The sequence below is a fragment of the Ambystoma mexicanum genome, chromosome 3p, assembly GCF_040938575.1.
Source record: "Ambystoma mexicanum isolate Mex_15411 chromosome 3p, UKY_AmexF1_1, whole genome shotgun sequence".
NCBI classification, from domain to species: domain Eukaryota; kingdom Metazoa; phylum Chordata; class Amphibia; order Caudata; family Ambystomatidae; genus Ambystoma; species Ambystoma mexicanum.
Window position 1 is genome coordinate 31,288,883 of NC_090925.1, and position 18,706 is coordinate 31,307,588.

The 18,706-nt window shown below is 45.3% G+C and overlaps 1 protein-coding gene across 2 annotated transcripts in view; it reads right to left on the bottom strand.

Annotated features, from left to right (window-relative positions):
• The window catches only part of LOC138580098 (ephrin type-B receptor 5-like), a 761,617-nt gene that overhangs the window by 137,186 nt on the left and 605,725 nt on the right, over positions 1-18,706 (bottom strand). For both annotated transcript variants that reach the window (XM_069650378.1, XM_069650379.1), the window contains one exon: positions 7,625-7,744. In XM_069650378.1, coding sequence (XP_069506479.1) covers positions 7,625-7,744 — 120 coding nt within the window. The remainder of the gene's footprint in view (positions 1-7,624; positions 7,745-18,706) is intronic.

Consider the following 18,706-nt stretch of genomic DNA (forward strand, 5'->3'; position numbering starts at 1 on the left):
AATGGTCGGTATGCACCCCCTGATGCCAGCAGATGACGGCCAACACACAGGCACAATAATAAAAGAGAGAGAGAGGTTGCGCAACCAGATCATCACCAACCACCTGGACCCACCATCTGTGAAGCTCAAAAACCCAAGAAACCCAAGGAGCTACATAGGGAAATGGGTATACTGCACACCTGGAGGAACCTGTGTGTATATGTACTGGTCATTCGAAGACCATGTTAACCACTATGGGCATTTGGGAGGAGTAACTAAAATATGGAGTGTGAGAGGAGATAATGAAAATGATATGTTTGTGGTTGACAAGTCAACCAGAGGGGGGACTGAAGTGGGAAAAGTGAACAAAAGGCTCCCACCAATCCCCTCTCAACCCTGGCCTAGAGGGATCACGGCCCAGACACCCGCCACGAGAGGAGTTTGCCCATCTACCAGACGACCAAATACCCTGGTACAGGAACATACGGATGTGCCCACCCGCCTGCCCACCATCCTGCCCTGCACATGCCGACACCTGCGGCATGGATGGACTCGACTGAACCATCCAGCACCAAATCAACACATCGTTAGAGATGCCATGACGACCTAGCCAACGGTCAGCACACCCGTGCAAACATACACACCGGACACTCCCACACCAATCCACACGAAAAACATACTCAGTGCTATGACATAGGCGACGGACACACCCACGGACGTGCATCTTTATTATTTTCCACATAGGCTTTCCAAAATGCAGAAACACAAGACGCACAATGAACTCATCTAAAAAGGCTTGCTCACGCTTCTCCTAAGCCCACGTACCATAATGAGAAATATAACGAGGACACGATACTGGGGATAGAGCAATGTGATACCATAACCTAAAGCGCTCTGTATCAAACGGTTCCACCTATGCACCAGGCCCAAATAGGCCGCAAGCAAAAGCTTCCATGAACGTTGAATGAGCAAGAGTTCGGTTGCTGACCATGTAGAATGAGCCCAGCGAAAGCAGACTGTCAAGGGCACAACGTTGCAAACTCTCATACCGCAAGCCGACGCCAAGGTCACACCTGCAAGATAAGCCAGGCACACAGTGAGAAATGCAATATTAATTGTGCAGAATTCTGCCTCAACCACGGTCCCACCTCACATGACCAAGCCGAACCTGGTAGGGTGCCAAGCCCAGGAGGAAGAAGGCGCCTGGATCCCCCATCTCAAGACACAGGCAGATACAATTAAGCGACTCAATGGACATCTGCAGCGGTGGGAGTAGTCGGCCTTCCTGCTTATGAATAAATCCTCACATTGTCTGCACATACCCATAGTGAAACATTGTTGCAAATGACAGGTGCACCGCGAGCTGGGAACAGCGATGGTCCCAGACTGGGGGGCTTGCGGGTGGACCAATCAGAACATGGGGCCTTTATCACTGACGCCATTAACACTGACCAATCCTCAGGGGTCTCCATGTAACAATTTTTATGTATCAAACTGAAGGGACAACCCAAGTATACCACCTGACTGACCCTTAACCACTAACAGCGTTCTCTATACGTATGCTATACTAACCCTACCACTCAGGGAACCAATCCAGAGTGGCGATAGGTTTTTTGCTAACTTTCTCAGGTGACGCAAGTAGCGCGTCATACTAAAGTAAAAAGGGCCTGCGAGCCCCATGATGTTGAGAGAGTGTCAGGACGGACGCGTACGATCCTTGACCCATCCCTGCCGTTTTGTTTAATAAAAAGCAGAATCACCTTGCTTCTTGCGTGTGTCTCATACTCTATCTCTTTTGGGATATACGGGAGAAGTTGGGGCCTCCCTGCCCGGAGGTCCGCGGACGGCCCAGCCGACCCCGGGAGAATTTCCCCCCGACAGAAACATAACATAACTTGAGCCCACTCGTGCTGCTTACTGAAACATAACATAACTAGAACCCACTCGTGTTGCTTACTGAAACAAAACATAACTAGAGCCCACATTTGTTGCTTACTGAAAAATTACATAACTAGAGCCCACTCATGCTGCCTACTGAAACATAACATAACGAAAACCCACTCGTTCTGCTTCCTGAAACATAACATAACTGGAGCCCACTCGTGCTGCCTACTGAAACATAACATAACTAGAACCCACTCGTGCTGCCTACTGAAACATAACATAACTAGAACCCACTCGTGCTGCCTACTGAAACATAACATAACTGGAGCCCGCTCGTGCTACTTACTGAAACATAACATAACGAGAACCCACTCGTGCTGCTTACTGAAACATAACATAACTAGAACCCACTTGTGCTGCCTACTGAAACATAACATAACTGGAGCCCGCTCGTGCTGCTTACTGAAACATAACATAACTAGAGCCCACTCGTGCTGCCTACTGAAACATAACATAACTAGAGCCCGCTCGTTCTGCTTACTGAAACATAACATAACTAGAGCCCACTCAAGCTGCCTACTGAAAACATAACTTAACTATAGCCCATTTGAGCTGCTTAGTGAAACATAACATAACTAGAACCCACTCGTGCTGCTTACTGAAACATAACATAACTAGAACCTGCTCATGCAGCCTACTGAAACATAACAAAACTAGAGCCCACTCGTGCTGCCTACTGAAACATAACATAACTAGAGCCTGCACATGCTGCCTACTGAAACATAACATAACTAAAGCCCACTCGTGCTGCCTACTGAAACATAACATAACTAAAGCCCACTCGTGCTGCTTACTGAAACATAACATAACTAGAGCCCACTCGTGCTGCCTACTGAAACATAACATAACTACAACCCACTCATGCTGCTTACTGAAACATAACATAACTAGAGCCTGCTCATGCTGCCTACTGAAACATAACATAACTAGAGCCCACTTGTGCTGCCTACCGAAACATAACATAACTAGTCTCCACTTGTGTTGCTTACTGAAACATAACATAACTAGAGGAACTTTTGTTGCTTACTGAAACATAACTAGAGCCCACTCGTGCTGCTTACTGAAACATAACATAACTAGAACCCACTCGTGCTGCTTACTGAAACATAACATAACTAGAGCCTGCTCATGCTGCCTACTGAAACATAACATAACTTGAGCCCACTCGTGCTGCGTACTGAAACATAACATAACTAGAACCCACTTGTGTTGCTTACTGAAACAAAACATAACTAGAGCCCACATTTGTTGCTTACTGAAAAATTACATAACTAGAGCCCACTCATGCTGCCTACTGAAACATAACATAATGAAAACCCACTCGTGCCGCTTCCTGAAACATAATATAACTGGAGCCCGCTCGTGCTGCCTACTGAAACATAACATAACTAGAACCCATTCGTGCTGCCTACTGAAACATAACATAACTAGAACCCACTCGTGCTACCTACTGAAACATAACATAACTGGAGCCCGCTCGTGCTACTTACTGAAACATAACATAACTAGAACCCATTCATGCTGCTTACTGAAACATAACATAACTAGAACCCACTCGTGTTGCTTACTGAAACATAACATAACTAGAGCCAACTTTTTTTGCTTACTGAAACATAACTAGAGCCCACTCATGCAGCTCACTGAAACATAACATAACTAGAGCCTGTTCATGCAGCCTATTGAAACATAACATAACTAGAACCTGCTCATGCTGCCTACTGAAACATAACATAACTAGAGCCCACTTGTGCTGCCTACTGAAACATAACATAACTAAAGCCACTCGTGCTGCTTACTGAAACATAACATAACTAGAACCCACTAGTGTTGCTTACTGAAACATAACATAACTAGAGCCCACTTTTGTTGCTTACTAAAAAATTACATAACTAGAGCCCGCTCATGCTGCCTACTGAAACATAACATAACGAGAACCTACTTGTGCTGCTTACTGAAACATAACATAACTGGAACCCACTTGTGCTGCCTTCTGAAACATAACATAAATGGAGCCCTCTCGTGCTGCTTACTGAAACATAACATAACTGGAGCCTGCTCGTGCTGCTTACTTATACATAACAAAACTGGAGCCCGCTTGTGCTGCTTACTGAAGATAACATAACTAGAACCCACTTGTGCTGGGTACTGAAATATAACATAACTAGAACCCACTCGTGCTGCCTACTGAAACATAACATAACTAGAACTCTCTCGTGCTGCCTACTGAAACATAACATAACTGGAGCCCGCTCGTGCTGCTTACTGAAACATAACATAACTGGAGCTCGCTCAGCTGCTTACTGAAACATAACATAACTGGAGCCCACTCGTCCTGCTTACTGAAACATCACATAACTGGAAGCCACTCATGCTGCCTACTGAAACATAACTTAACTAGAGTCCATTTGTGCTGCTTACTGAAACATAACATAACTAGAACCCGCACATGCTGCCTACTGAAACATAACATAACTAGAGCCAAGTCGTGCTGCCTATTGAAACATAACATAACTAGAGCCCACTCGTGCTGCCTACTGAAACATAACATAACTAGAGCCCACTCATTCTGCTTACTGAAACATAACATAACTAGAACCCACTAGTGTTGCTTACTGAAACATAACATAACTAAAGCCCACTTGAGCTGTCTACTGAAAAACAACATAACTAAAGCCCACTCGTGCTGCTTACTGAAACATAACATAACTAGAGTCCGCTCGTGCTGCCTACTGAAATATAACATAACTAGAACCCGCTCATGCTTTACTGAAACATAACATAACTAGAGCCCGCTCATGCTGCCTACTGAAACATAACATAACTAGAGCCCACTTCTGCTGCACACTGAAACATAACATAACTAGAACCCGCTCGTGCTGCTTACTGAAACATAACATAACTGGAACCCTCTTGTGCTGCTTACTGAAACATAACTTAACTAAAGCCCACTCGTACTGCCTACTGAAACATAACATAACTAGAACCCACTTGTGCTGCTTACTGAAAAATAACATAACTAGAGCCTGCTCATGCTGCCTACTGAAACATAACATAACTAAAGCCCACTCGTGCTGGCTACTGAAACATAACATAACTAAAGCCCACTCGTGCTGCTTACTGAAACATAACATAACTAGAGCCCACTCGTGCTGCCCACTGAAACATAATATAACTAGAGCCCACTCGTGCTGCCTACTGAAACATAACATAACTATAGCCCACTCGTTCTGCTTACTGAAACATAACATAACTATAGCCCACTCATGTTGCCTACTGAAACATAACTTAACTACAGCCCATTTGTGCTGCTTACTGAAAAATAACATAACTAGAACCCGCTCATGTTGCCTACTGAAACATAACATAACTAGAGCCAACTCGTGCTGCCTACTGAAACATAACATAACTAGAGCCCACTTGTGCTGCTTACTGAAACATAACATAACTGGAACCCGCTCTTGCGGCCTATGAAACATAACATAACTAGAACCCACTCATGCTGCCTACTCAAACATAACATAACTAAAGCCAACTTGTGCTGCTTACTGAAACATAACATAACTAGAGCCCACTTGTGCTGCCTACTGAAAAATAACATAAGTAGAACCCACTCATGCTGCTTACTGAAACATAACATAACTAGAGCCAACTTTTTTTGCTTACTGAAACATAACTAGAGCCCACTCATGCAGCTTACTGAAAATTAACATAACTAGAACCAACTTGTGCTGCTTACTGAAACATAACATAACTAGAGCCTGTTCATGCAGCCTATTGAAACATAACATAACTAGAACCTGCTCATGCTGCCTTCTGAAACATAACATAACTAGAGCCCACTTGTGCTGCCTACTGAAACATAACATAACTAAAGCCCACTCGTGCTGCTTACTGAAACATAACATAACTAGAACCCACTAGTGTTGCCTACTATAAAATTACATAACTAAAGCCCACTCGTGCTGCCTACTGAAACATAACATAACTAGAACCCACTTGCGCTATTTACTGAAAAATAACATAGCTAGAGCCTGCTCATGCTGCCTACTGAAGCATAACATAACTAGAGCCCACTCGTGCTGGCTACTGAAACATAACATAACTAAAGCCCACTCGTGCTGCCTACTGAAACATAACATAACTAGCGCTGGCTCGTGCTGCTTACTGAAACATAACATAACTAGAGCCCACTCGTGCTGCCCACTGAAACATAACATAACTAGAACCCGCTTGTGCTGCTTATGAAACATAACATAACTGGAACCCACTTGTGCTGCTTACTGAAACATAACATAACTGGAGCCCACTCATGCAGCCTACTGAAACATAACATAACTAGAGCCTGCTCGTGCTGCTTACTGAAACATAACATAACTAAAGCCCACTCGTGCTGCCCACTGAAACATAACATAACTAGAGCCTGCTCATGCTGCCTACTGAAACATAACATAACTAGAGACCACTTGTGCTGCCTACTGAAACATAACATAACTATAGCCCATTTGTGCTGCTTACTGAAACATAACATAACTAGAACCCGCTCATGCTGCCTACTGAAACATAACATAACTAGAGCCAACTCGTGCTGCCTACTGAAACATAACATAACTGGAGCCCACTCATGCAGCCTACTGAAAGATAACATAACTAGAGCCCACTCGTGCTGCCTTCTGAAACATAACATAACTAAAGCCCACTCGTGCTGCCTACTGAAACATAACATAACTAGAACCCACTCATGCTGCTTACTGAAACATAACATAACTAGAGCCTGCTCATGCTGCCTACTGAAACATAACATAACTAGATCCCACTCGTGCTGCTTACTGAAACAAAACATAACTAAAGCCCACTCGTGCTGCTTACTGAAACATAACATAATGAGAACCCACTCGTGCTGCTTACTGAAACATAACATAACTCGAGCCAACTCATGCTGCCTACTGAAACATAACATAACTGGAGCCCGCTCGTGCTACCTACTGAAACATAACATAACTACAACCCACTCATGCTGCTTACTGAAACATAACTTAACTAGAGCCCGTTCATGCTGCCTACTGAAACATAACATACCTGGAACCCACTTGTGGCAGCGACATTGCAGAGCGACTCAGATGCCATGATTCCATTAAGGAGTAACACTCAACTCTGCCACAGCCATGGCACCCAGGAGAAAGTGGAGCAATATGGAACTACTTGGGAGCATCAGGAGAGGGAACACAGGGGGGACAAATACAGCTCATGGTGCCACGTTGCAAAGGCATGCATTTGTTGTTCAGAGACCCTGGTGAGTGGGGGTGGTGCTGGGGTGGGGAAACTTGAAAGTTTCCAAATGTGAAGTAATGTAGAACACAGACAAAGGGGTGGATGTGATGTGTGATGAAATGTTTAACCACCCAAAAAAGTAGCCATGCTACTACTCTAACTAGTGAGGTGGCACCAAAAGCACTGCCTTCTATCCTAAATTCCACACCCACAGATGGAGGAAGATGAGCACAGATACAGCCTCTGAATATTCTGTAGAATTACTCATATGGTGAATACTCCAAAATGCTCTGGGGAACAAAATCCACAATCAACTCAACCATATTCTATCTTTCGAAGTCGTTTAAGGTCTGACCATGTTGCTAGGTAACCTAGCCTGTGCATAATGCGGCGGGCATCTCCTGCATGCCACAGGGGCCACACAAGGCCCCACCTGCTCCAGTGACTTCTTCAATCTTCACGCACGCCACGTCGATCTCTCTTGCAAACTCTCGGAGAGCCTCATTGGGGTCGTCATACGTGGAAGGGTCGATGTAGTATTTCACTCCAAGTCCTGAAAGCATAAAGAGACACGTCATCCCATGAACCAGGAGGGAGGCGGGCAGAGCTAACATGAATATACATCACAATGGCCTTCTGATATCAGTCAGAAAATGCAGGAAGCTCACGGCGGGGTCCCCCTCCCCCCAAAGCCATCTCTCCATCTATACCACAATCATCCCAGCCAGGCTGGGACCCCCTTCCCCCCACCCCCCTCTGTGATCTTCAGCAGCTGCCCCACTTGTTTGGAACTCTATTTCGGCTGAAGTTCAAATATTTTCCACTTTGATCCCTTTATTAAAAACTTTTAGGAAGTGTGTTTTAGTAGGCTATCTCGTTTTCCTGCATTTTCTATTTTTGTAATTGTATTTTATCCTTGTGTTTGATGAACCTTGTGACAACATCTTTTAATAATTGTTCTTTGCACAGCCCTCCGCTGTCGTTGGATGAGTGCGTGCTTACGAAGTAACTTAAATTAAGAATGAAATGAGTACACAGACTTTCATTTCCCTAAAATGTTTAAAGGTTTACCCCACTTTAAATACTTTCACTATAAAGGTTTTCAATATAAAATATTTGCTAAATGGGCATTCAATATAAAGTATTCGATATAAACACTGTATTCCACCTGAGTCATCTACAAGTGCTCTTTAAGTAAAGAGCATCCAAGCCGTTCGTCGCTGCCCCACACATGTGCACCGTTGCGCAGATGCGCGCATGCCCCTCCCACGGGCGCGCAGCACAGGGACTCGGTTTTCTGGTAGAGAGTTACCTGCCTGAGCAGCTTTCTGCAGTTTTAGACAGCTCAGGGCTTCTTCTTTTTGTTTTGCTTACTTTATGCACCTCGAACATGAGTGTTGTGAGCGCTTTCAAACACTTGCCTGTGTATAGGCGCTTTATAAATAAACATTACTATAGCAGACTAGCTTTCATTGATAATGGCACATTTCTTTAAGGTCCAGCTGTGCCACTATATGGTTCAGTCCGTCATGAGTGTGATACAAATACTCAAAATCAAATCAAATTGATTTAATGGCCTTCTATAAAGGGGCCCTGGTTCTGAGTGGATCGTGTGTGCACCGGAGGTCTTGTGCTGTAATAGTCATGTTACACCAAGTAGGGGCACAGACAGTTAAATAATAATAATAATAATTTGGCATTTATATAGCGCTACGAACCCAGATGTATCTGAGCTGCTTATTATTACCCACAGTGTGTGGTGCTCATTTATCGACATCAGAAAGATGAAAGGTTAAGTTTGGCCCCGCCGGGATTCCAACCTGCGTGAGCAGGCTCTGCACGGATTTCAAAGCTAGCGTTCTACTCGCTGTGCCACTTGAGCAGCCAGAGGTAGGTAGCTAGGACGGCAGTCACCAACATAGGATAGTAAGGTATGGTAGTAAAATAATAAATAGTAAAAGTCCCTTATCAGAATCCTCTTTATTAATTTTTCTTCCCGGGTCAGGATGCTGTACCTTTTCCCGCGCCCATCCTTTCTAAGGATCCCTTCACGCTTTTTATACATTGTGTGATTACTTTGCTCCACTTGATTTGTTTATTGGGTTTATACCCCACTAATTGTATCTCCCGCTGATTCCGTTCCTAGTTGGACCTTAGACCTATGTGTTGCCTTTCACACTTGCTGGCTGACGGCTGCTGATAGATCTTTGAACTGTGTTTACCTCCGCGCCGTGGGGGCACCCTGTAGTTCCTCTGAGCTACGGTTGCTGCCCCCACGCATGCGTTCCCTTTACACTCTTTCCATACCTTCCTGATGACTTATTTTGCTTCCCTTTGTTTTCCTCCAATGTGATACTGCCCGGCCCACTAACCTCTCTGTCTCGGTGACATTGTCACTGTAGTTTGTTTCATTATCTCCATGGTTACGCCACACTCTTTTTTTTTTCCCATACCAAGATGGACGTCGCCTTGCTGCACTCACGCACATGCGCGAGTATACCGAGGCGACGCTTTTGTTTGGATTGTGTGAACAGAGTCACTTCGTGCGCACGGCTGCGGCGAGGTGATCTGTTTTCTCACGCATCCGAAGGTAAGCTATCTGTTTCCCTCTGTTACTTGTCACACTCGGAATATCCCGGTTCACGTTACTCGCTCTGAAGAGAGTTGCTGACTGTGTTAGTGTGCTCGTCTCTGATGTACACTTTTCGAGTTGGTGTGCAGCTACCCCTAAACTTCACGCATTTCTCCACATGTGTGGCTTACTTGATGTCTCTACCTCCGTTACTCGTTACGGTTTGCATGTATGGGCCTTCATTTGTTAGTGCACTTATATCACCCCTAATTTGGTACTTTTGCCGCCCGTTTACTTTTCTACTTGATTGTTCTACTATGGACTGTTAGCCATCTGGCTTTTCTAAATGGATGGTCTTTTGATCTTACCCCCACAGATATCCTAGCAATCTGTGGCATTCGGCTACCTGTTGCTTTTTGACTGGATCTCTTTTCTGTGTCTCGGCTCTTGTATCAGCAAGGTTAGTGACTTTGACTCTTTTCACTTTGATAATGGATTTCTTACAAACTGAAGAGTTCTACTGAAAAATCTTGTTTCTTTTACTACTCCACAGAGACTGTGCTATGACTTAATGGTTATGAATATGAAAAATGAAGTCTATCCCCTGAAGATGGTTCTTTGAACCGAAACGCGTCGGCCTCATTTGTTATATCTAAATATGAGACTTCATTTGTAAATTGTTGAATGGTTGAACCTATGCATTTAGAGCTTTGTAAACTGTAAACTGTAAACTGCTATACAGATTTGCAATTGTGCTGCTCTATACGAGCTGTTTTCTATCTACGCCGTTTGTTCCTACTTGTGTTATATGAAACACCCACAAGTGCTCTCTCCATATGTAAATAGAGTACACTGATCGTACTACTTTTTGTTTATTCATGTACGACTTATTGGATTAAGAGGATTAAAATCCAAAATTAACTCTAATGTCTTGGTTCTGATTGTTCCATTCATTTCACACCTGTGTTTACAATGTATCCTTATTAACACCGTTAAATTGTGTAATGACATTTTCTTTTGGAAACTAGAGAAACTTAGGCGGTGTTTGTACACCGTAGAATTTACGCCCTGTTGGCGCCAAATGTTTAAATGAATTTTGATTTGAAATAGAGGGTACTTATTGTCCCTGTTGAGTGCATCTGGGCTTGCTGGGTAGCAATACACAGCTTTGGATTTGTTTGATTTGCTCTGTCCCAAGTGTCCTTGTGACGACAGCCCGATTGCACCAGAAGTCTTTGTATAACATTTGCACACTATTTCTTGTTGATACATTCTTATTCACAATCCTTCCACCCTCAAACCTTTATTTAACTTGTTTGTTCACCTCTATACTTCTCCCTTTTGCTTTACACTCACACGTCAATCAAATTAGCCGTTTAGATGGCTCCGCTGGTTAATAGCTTGTTAATGTGATCTGTGTTTGATCTGCAGGTCATAGGTTTAAATCCTGGTATGGCCAACTCAGCCTTTCATCCTTCTGAGGTTGATAAATGAGTACCAATTTCGATTGGGTGATAATAGCAATGTATGTAAATATGGCCTTTCTAAAGCGCTTTAGATTATAACGTTATAGTCAAACACATTATTATTATAAATACAACACATTGGCTCACCGTTCTTTGGTGATTTGTACATCCCACGGCCCTCCCGAGATTAAGTAGCTAGTTGAGAGGCTGAAGGGCAGAGTTAGTCATGGTGCTGGGGGGAATAGCCATGCCTTGAGGGCTTCCTGGAAGGCCAGGTGGTCCTCTATGCGCCAGATGCTGAGCTATATATAATCCCAGACGGAGGGGTCTTGTCGGAGAAAGTGGTGCCTCCAATTTTGGTTGATTTGAAAGAGGGGATCACACCACACACCTGCGGAACTTCCCGGTCTTATGATTTCCCATTCAAAGTCTTCGCAGGTCTGAGTTAAAAAGGGCAAGGGCAATTCCCTCCTCGTCGTCCCCCCAGGTCTTGGTCGCCTTTCTCCTCTGTTTGAACTGCCGGTTCAGAATAGCTGCTTCCTTGTGTGTTCGGCCTTGCTCGAAGTGTGCTCCCGTGCTCCACCTTTCATCGCTGTGCGGAAGGGAAAGGGCTGTCAGGTGTGCATAGTTATTGTCAATTGCCTGGCACTTGTGTTAGGACATGTCAGGTAATCGGCTCTGGTGTTAGTCCATTGTCTGTCACAGTGCAGAAAAGTGTTTGTGTTGGAAAAGGGGGCAGGGGCTAGAGCTTCTGAATACCCTGAAGGGTAGGATGGGGAAAGGGTGTTACAAGGAAGGGGGTACCACGTCTCACCCGTCGGTGTCCCACTTCCACTCCCCGAGGACCCCTCATCCAGGTGATCCTCCCCCAATGGTCCAATGGCAATGGCCGTGTCCTGGCTACCTGGATGACAGATCCCCGGGGGCTAGTAAGTGAGACACCTTCTGGTTTCTCACATAACCCAAGAAAAAGCTCCACAATTGACCCAGGAGGGTCACCATGCCAAAGGTTGAGAACATCTGGCCACTGCTGACAGGCCCAGGAGGGTGACCTTGCCAGAGAGAGAGAATAGCTGGCCACTGCGGACAGGCCCAGGAGCATGACTCTTGGCTGGCTAGTGATAACATACCAGCCTGACAACAATGCTAAGCAATGGAAGAAGAAATACTTTCTGGGATGAGTCTGTTATAATGTAATTATACTTGCACATGAAGACAACCGATAGCTACAGGGTGAGAATATCTATACCTGATAACTATCCAGCAGGGCAACAGAAAATGACCAGGACACTATATCCCTAGCACTGAGCTTGTCAAGAAGTGAGCAGAGCACTATATCCCTAGGACAAATACTGCCAAGAAGCGAGCAGAGCACTGTATCGCTAGTATGAACACTGCCAAGAAGCGGCCAGAGCACTGTATCCCTAGGACAAACACTGCCAAGAAGCGATCAGAGCACTGTATCCCTAGTATGAACACTGCCAAGAAGTGAGCAGAGCACTGTATCCCTAGTATGAACACTGCCAAGAAGCGAGCAGAGCACTGTATCCCTAGTATGAACACTGCCAAGAAGCGAGCAGAGCACTGTATCACTAGTATGAACACTGCCAAGAAGCGAGCAGAGCACTGTATCCCTAGTATGAACACTGCCAAGAAGCGAGCAGAGCACTGTATCCCTAGGACAAACACTGCCAAGAAGTGAGCAGAACACTGTATCCCTAGGACAAACACTGCCAAGAAGTGATCAGAGCACTGTATCCCTAGTATGAACACTGCCAAGAAGTGAGCAGGTCACTGTATCCCTAGGACAAACACTGCCAAGAAGCGAGCAGAGCGATATATCACAAGCACTATAAACAGAGCGCTACAGCCCAGATTGGCAAGAAATGAGCAGGTCACTGTATCCCTAGAACGTACACTGCCAAGAAGCGAGTAGGTTGCCATATCCCTTGCACTGAGAATGGCAAGAAATTAGCAGAGCACTATATCCCTAGTATGAACACTGCCAAGAAGCGAGCAGGGCACTGTATCCCTAGGACAAACACTGCCAAGAAGTGACCAGAGCACTGTATCCCTAGTATGAACACTGCAAAGAAGCGAGAAGAGCACTGTATCCCTAGGACAAACACTGCCAAGAAGTGACCAGAGCACTGTATCCCTAGTATGAACACTGCCAAGAAGCGAGCAGAGCACTGTATCCCTGGTATGAACACTGCCAAGAAGCGAGCAGAGCACTGTATCCCTAGTATGAACACTCCCAAGAAGCGAGCAGAGTGATCTATCACTAGCTCTAAGATTGGCAAAATATTAGCAGAGCACTATAGCCCTAGGAGTGAGATTGGCAAGAAGTGAGCAGACCATTGTATCCCTAGTATGAACACTGCCAAGAAGTGATCAGAGCACTGTATCCCTAGGACAAACACTGCCAAGAAGTGATCAGAGTACTGTATCCCTAGGACAAACACTGCCAAGAAGCGAGCAGAGCACTGTATCCCTAGGACAAACACTGCCAAGAAGCCAGCAGAGCACTGTATCCCTAGTACGAACACTGCCAAGAAGTGATCAGAGCACTGTATCCCTAGTACGAACACTGCCAAGAAGTGATCAGAGCACTGTATCCCTAGTACGAACAATGCCAAGAAGTGAGCAGAGTACTGTATCCCTAGGACAAACATTGCCAAGAAGCGAGCAGAGCACTGTATCCCTAGGACGAACACTGCCAAGAAGCGATCAGAGCACTGTATCCCTAGTACGAACACTGCCAAGAAGTGAGCAGAGCACTGTATCCCTAGTGCGAACACTGCCAAGAAGTGAGCAGAGCACTGTATCCCTAGTACGGACACTGCCAAGAAGTGAGCAGAGCACTGTATCCCTAGTACGAACACTGCCAAGAAGCGAGCATAGCACTATATCCCTAGTATGAACACTGCCAAGAAGCGAGCAGATCACTGTATCCCTAGGACAAACACTGCCAAGAAGTGATCAGAGCACTGTATCCCTAGGACAAAGACTGCCAAGAAGTGATCAGAGCACTGTATCCCTAGGACAAACACTGTCAAGAAGTGATCAGAGCACTGTATCCCTAGGACAAACACTGTCAAGAAGTGATCAGAGCACTGTATCCCTAGGATGAACACTGCCAAGAAGCGAGCAGAGCACTGTATCCCTAGTATGAACACTGCCAAGAAGTGAGCAGAGCACTGTATCCCTAGGACAAACACTGCCAAGAAGTGATCAGAGCACTGTATCCCTAGTATGAACACTGCCAAGAAGCGAGCAGAGCACTGTATCCCTAGTATGAACACTGCTAAGACGCGAGCAGAGCACTGTATCCCTAGTATGAACACTGCCAAGAAGCAAGCAGAGCACTGTATCCCTAGTATGAACACTGCCAAGAAGCGAGCAGAGCACTGTATCCCTTGGACATACACTTCCAAGAAGCGAGCAGAGCACTGTATCCCTAGTATGAACACTGCCAAGAAGTGAGCAGAGCACTGTATCCCTAGTATGAACACTGCCAAGAAGCGAGCAGAGCACTGTACCCCTAGGACATACACTTCCAAGAAGCGAGCAGAGCACTGTATCCCTAGTATGAACACTGCCAAGAAGCGAGCAGAGCACTGTATCCATAGGACATACCCTTCCAAGAAGCGAGCAGAGCACTGTATCCCTAGTATGAACACTGCCAAGAAGTGAGCAGAGCACTGTATCCCTAGTATGAACACTGCCAAGAAGCGAGCAGAGCACTGTATCCCTAGGACATACACTTCCAAGAAGCGAGCAGAGCACTGTATCCCTAGTATGAACAATGCCAAGAAGCGAGCAGAGCACTGTATCCCTAGGACATACACTTCCAAGAAGTGAGCAGAGCACTGTATCCCTAGTATGAACACTGCCAAGAAGTGAGCAGAACACTGTATCCCTAGTATGAACACTGCCAAGAAGCGAGCAGAGCACTGTATCCCTAGGACATACACTTCCAAGAAGCAAGCAGAGCACTGTATCCCTAGTATGAAAACTGCCAAGAAGCGAGCAGAGCACTGTATCCCTGGGACATACACTTCCAAGAAGCGAGCAGAGCGATATATCACAAGCACTATAAACAGAGCGCTACAGCCCAGATTGGCAAGAAATGAGCAGGTCACTGTATCCCTAGGACTTACACTGCCAAGAAGCGAGTAGGGCACCATATCCCTTGCACTGAGAATGGCAAGAAATTAGCAGAACACTATATTTGTAGGACTGGGGTTGTCACTAAGGGAGTAGGGTACTATATCCCTTTTACTTAAATTAACAAAAAGCATAGAGGGCGCTATATCCCGAAAACGGAGTGTTGCGTATTTACCCGGTTTCCCGTCCTGCTGTCATTTCCCCACAGTCCCTGGCTGCTTCATTCACTGTGGCACCATTGGCATTTGCCTTGGCGACAGACTGACACTGCTCAACGGCGAAGGCCGGCATGTCCACAACGTACGTTGAGGTTGGTACGTGATCACAGCCCCCTCACGTGACACGATTACGCTGCATGCTGGAAATGGAACAATAAGGCTATTTAATTCATGGGCAAACAGCTTCTAATGCTTATCAGATGTTCTGGCATTTTAGCCTGCTTCATTGTCCGTGATTCCTGTTTTGCATTTTGGACCACGGCTTTTGACCGCTTGGATTTCCCCTTTTGGATTGCTTCATCGATTACCCTTGGATATTTGTGACATGGGTTTTATTTTTGGCTTTTTGGTTACTGAATTTGGATTGTGCTTCTTTGAACTCTTTTCGGTCACCCTACTGCATTGGGGACTTGGAACGTTCTTAGAACTTTTTTTTTTTTTACCAGGATTGGAACTTTCTTGAAACTTTGTATTTTGACCTGGATTTTTCTGGAACTGAGTACAGACTCATAAGGCTCCCCATCCACCAGGCATATTCCATCAACCTTGCATTACACCCTTGTGTCGGCAGGCTACACGACTCCACTTCACCTTCATAAACTTGTGTATACCCATTTCAGGTACGTCATAGAGCAGCATTGTCTTACAATAATAATTAATAAGGAATGTTGCCTTAATTCCCTGGAGAGATGAGCCCAGCTGACCACACATATTGGAAGACGGATGGGGATGGGGAAAATTACAGCCTGGTATCCCCTATGGAGCAGGCCACCAATGTATATGATAGGTTATTTATAACACGCATAATACACAGAGGTTTCTAAGCACGGACCCGGGGATCGAACCTGTGTTGCTCCGTCTCGTTTTGCATCCAAGGCGAGCACGTTGCCCCTAAGCTATCCTCCAGAGAGGAGGGTCTCCATGCAGGTTTTTACTGTATGTATGACGTAGTAATGTGGATGTGTTGCCTTATAACCTTCTTGTACCATTTTTCAGCAGAACGTTCTCGTGCAGTAGATTTCTTTGCTGCCCTTCCTATTTTTGTGTGATTAAAAACTTGTTATCCTTGCAAGAATCGCATGGCCTTTTTTTCCCTAGCTGTTTGTATTTGTATGGCATGTGCATAGAGGGCCGTGCCTTCAGATGCAAGACTATAATGTAGACTGCTATGAAGGTTTGACATTTGTCCAGGGGTGACTGTTTCTCCCCACTCCCCATACTAGGAAGCAGGCCCTAAATTGGTCACATGATGCTTTGGTTAATGGACACCCTGGCCAGAACAAGACCCTAGAATTATTACAACGATGGTGTTGGCGGCCTGGGATGAGATGTGACACCAGAGACTATGTGAAGGCCTGTGTCATTTGTGCTCAAGGAAAGAACCGTCAGAGAAAACTTGGCCTTCTACAGCCAATGCCAATTCCGCAAAAAAACACGTTATGTGGTTTCCATGGATTTTATCACTGACCTCCCTTAAGTAAGAAATTATGATACAATCTTTGTGTTAATCGATAGCTTCACAAAGATGGCCCATTTTGTTCCATGTGCAGGTTTACCTTCCGCTCCTGTATTGGCTGATGTGTATTATCGTCACATGTTTTGTATGTTTGGCTTTCCTTCCGTCATCATTACAGACAAAGATTCCCAATTAGCTTCTAATGTTTGGGGGACTCTAACAACTCTATTGGGGATTGGAGTTCGTTTCTCATCCACCTATCATCCAGAAGCTGCTGGCCAGAGAGAACGTATCAATAAAACTCTTGAGCAGTGTCTGCCTTGCCTGTGTTTGCAGAATCAAGATACATGGTTCAATGTATTGTGCACCGTGGAATTTGCATACAGTAACTCATCCCATTCCGCTACGGGTTTCTCTCCTTTGTTTGCCTTCCATGGCCAACATCCACGTACTTAGCCTTTATCGGATAATCCAGCTACGTGTATACTCTCTGCAAATGCTTGTTATCGGGACCTATGTACTATTAATGTTGTCCCGGGAGGATAGCTCAGCGGCAGCGTGCGCGTCTTGGAAGCAAGACGACACGAAGCAGCAACAGGTTCGATCCCCGGGTCCGCGCTTAGAAACCTCCGGGTGTTTAAGCGCGTTATAAATACGTAACTAAGACAAAAAAAAACACAATTACGCAACTAAGAAAAACAAACAATTCATGTAACAGCGCCTCGATGCCTGCGGGCTGTGTGAGCGCTTTATAAATGTAAAATAAATAAATAATGTTCAAACTCATTCTCATCTGCAGACAGCTCAGCAGGGCATGCAACGCATAGCTGATTAACATAGGCATCCTGCTCCCGTTTATAGTCTGAGGAATAAGGTTTGGATTTGTACACATTATTTCTGTATTCCTGGTTGTCGCAAGCTGCTTCTTCGCTTTGTGGGTCCCTACAAAATCATGAAGGTCATTAACACTGTCTCATACCATCTCTCCTTACCTGCATCTTGGCATATCCATCCAGGTTTACACACCTCTTCTGAAACCTTGTCCTACACCTACCTGTTTTTCTGTACCTCACTCCCCTCCTCCTTGGGTTCTGCTGTTGAATATGAAGTACATGCTATTCTGGACTCCTGTCTCTGTTGTGGCTGTCTTCAGTACGTAGTAGACTGGAAGGTTTATGGCCCTGAGGAAACAACATGGGAAACTCTTGACAACATAGATGCTCCTGTCCTGCTTGCCCAGTCCAATCATTCTCATCCCGAATGTCCACGGGCATTATGGACCAACTCTGTTGCGCATTTACCCAGTTTCTAGTCACAGCCCCGCTGTCATTTTCCCACAGTCCCTCACCGCTTCCAATTACAGCGGCACCATTGGCGACTAGCCAACACTGCTCAATGGTGGCAGCCGGCATTTCCATAACGTAGGTTGAGGTTGTCACGTGATCACGGCCCTCTGACATGACACCATTACGCTGCAAGCCAGATATGAAACAACAAGGCTATTTAATCTGCTGGCAAACAGCTTCCAGTGCTTATGAGCTGTTCTGGCTGTTTTAGCTCTTGGACGCTGGCTTTTGACCTCTTGGATTTCTCTTTCTGGATTGCTTCGTGGATTACCCTTGAATATGGGTGA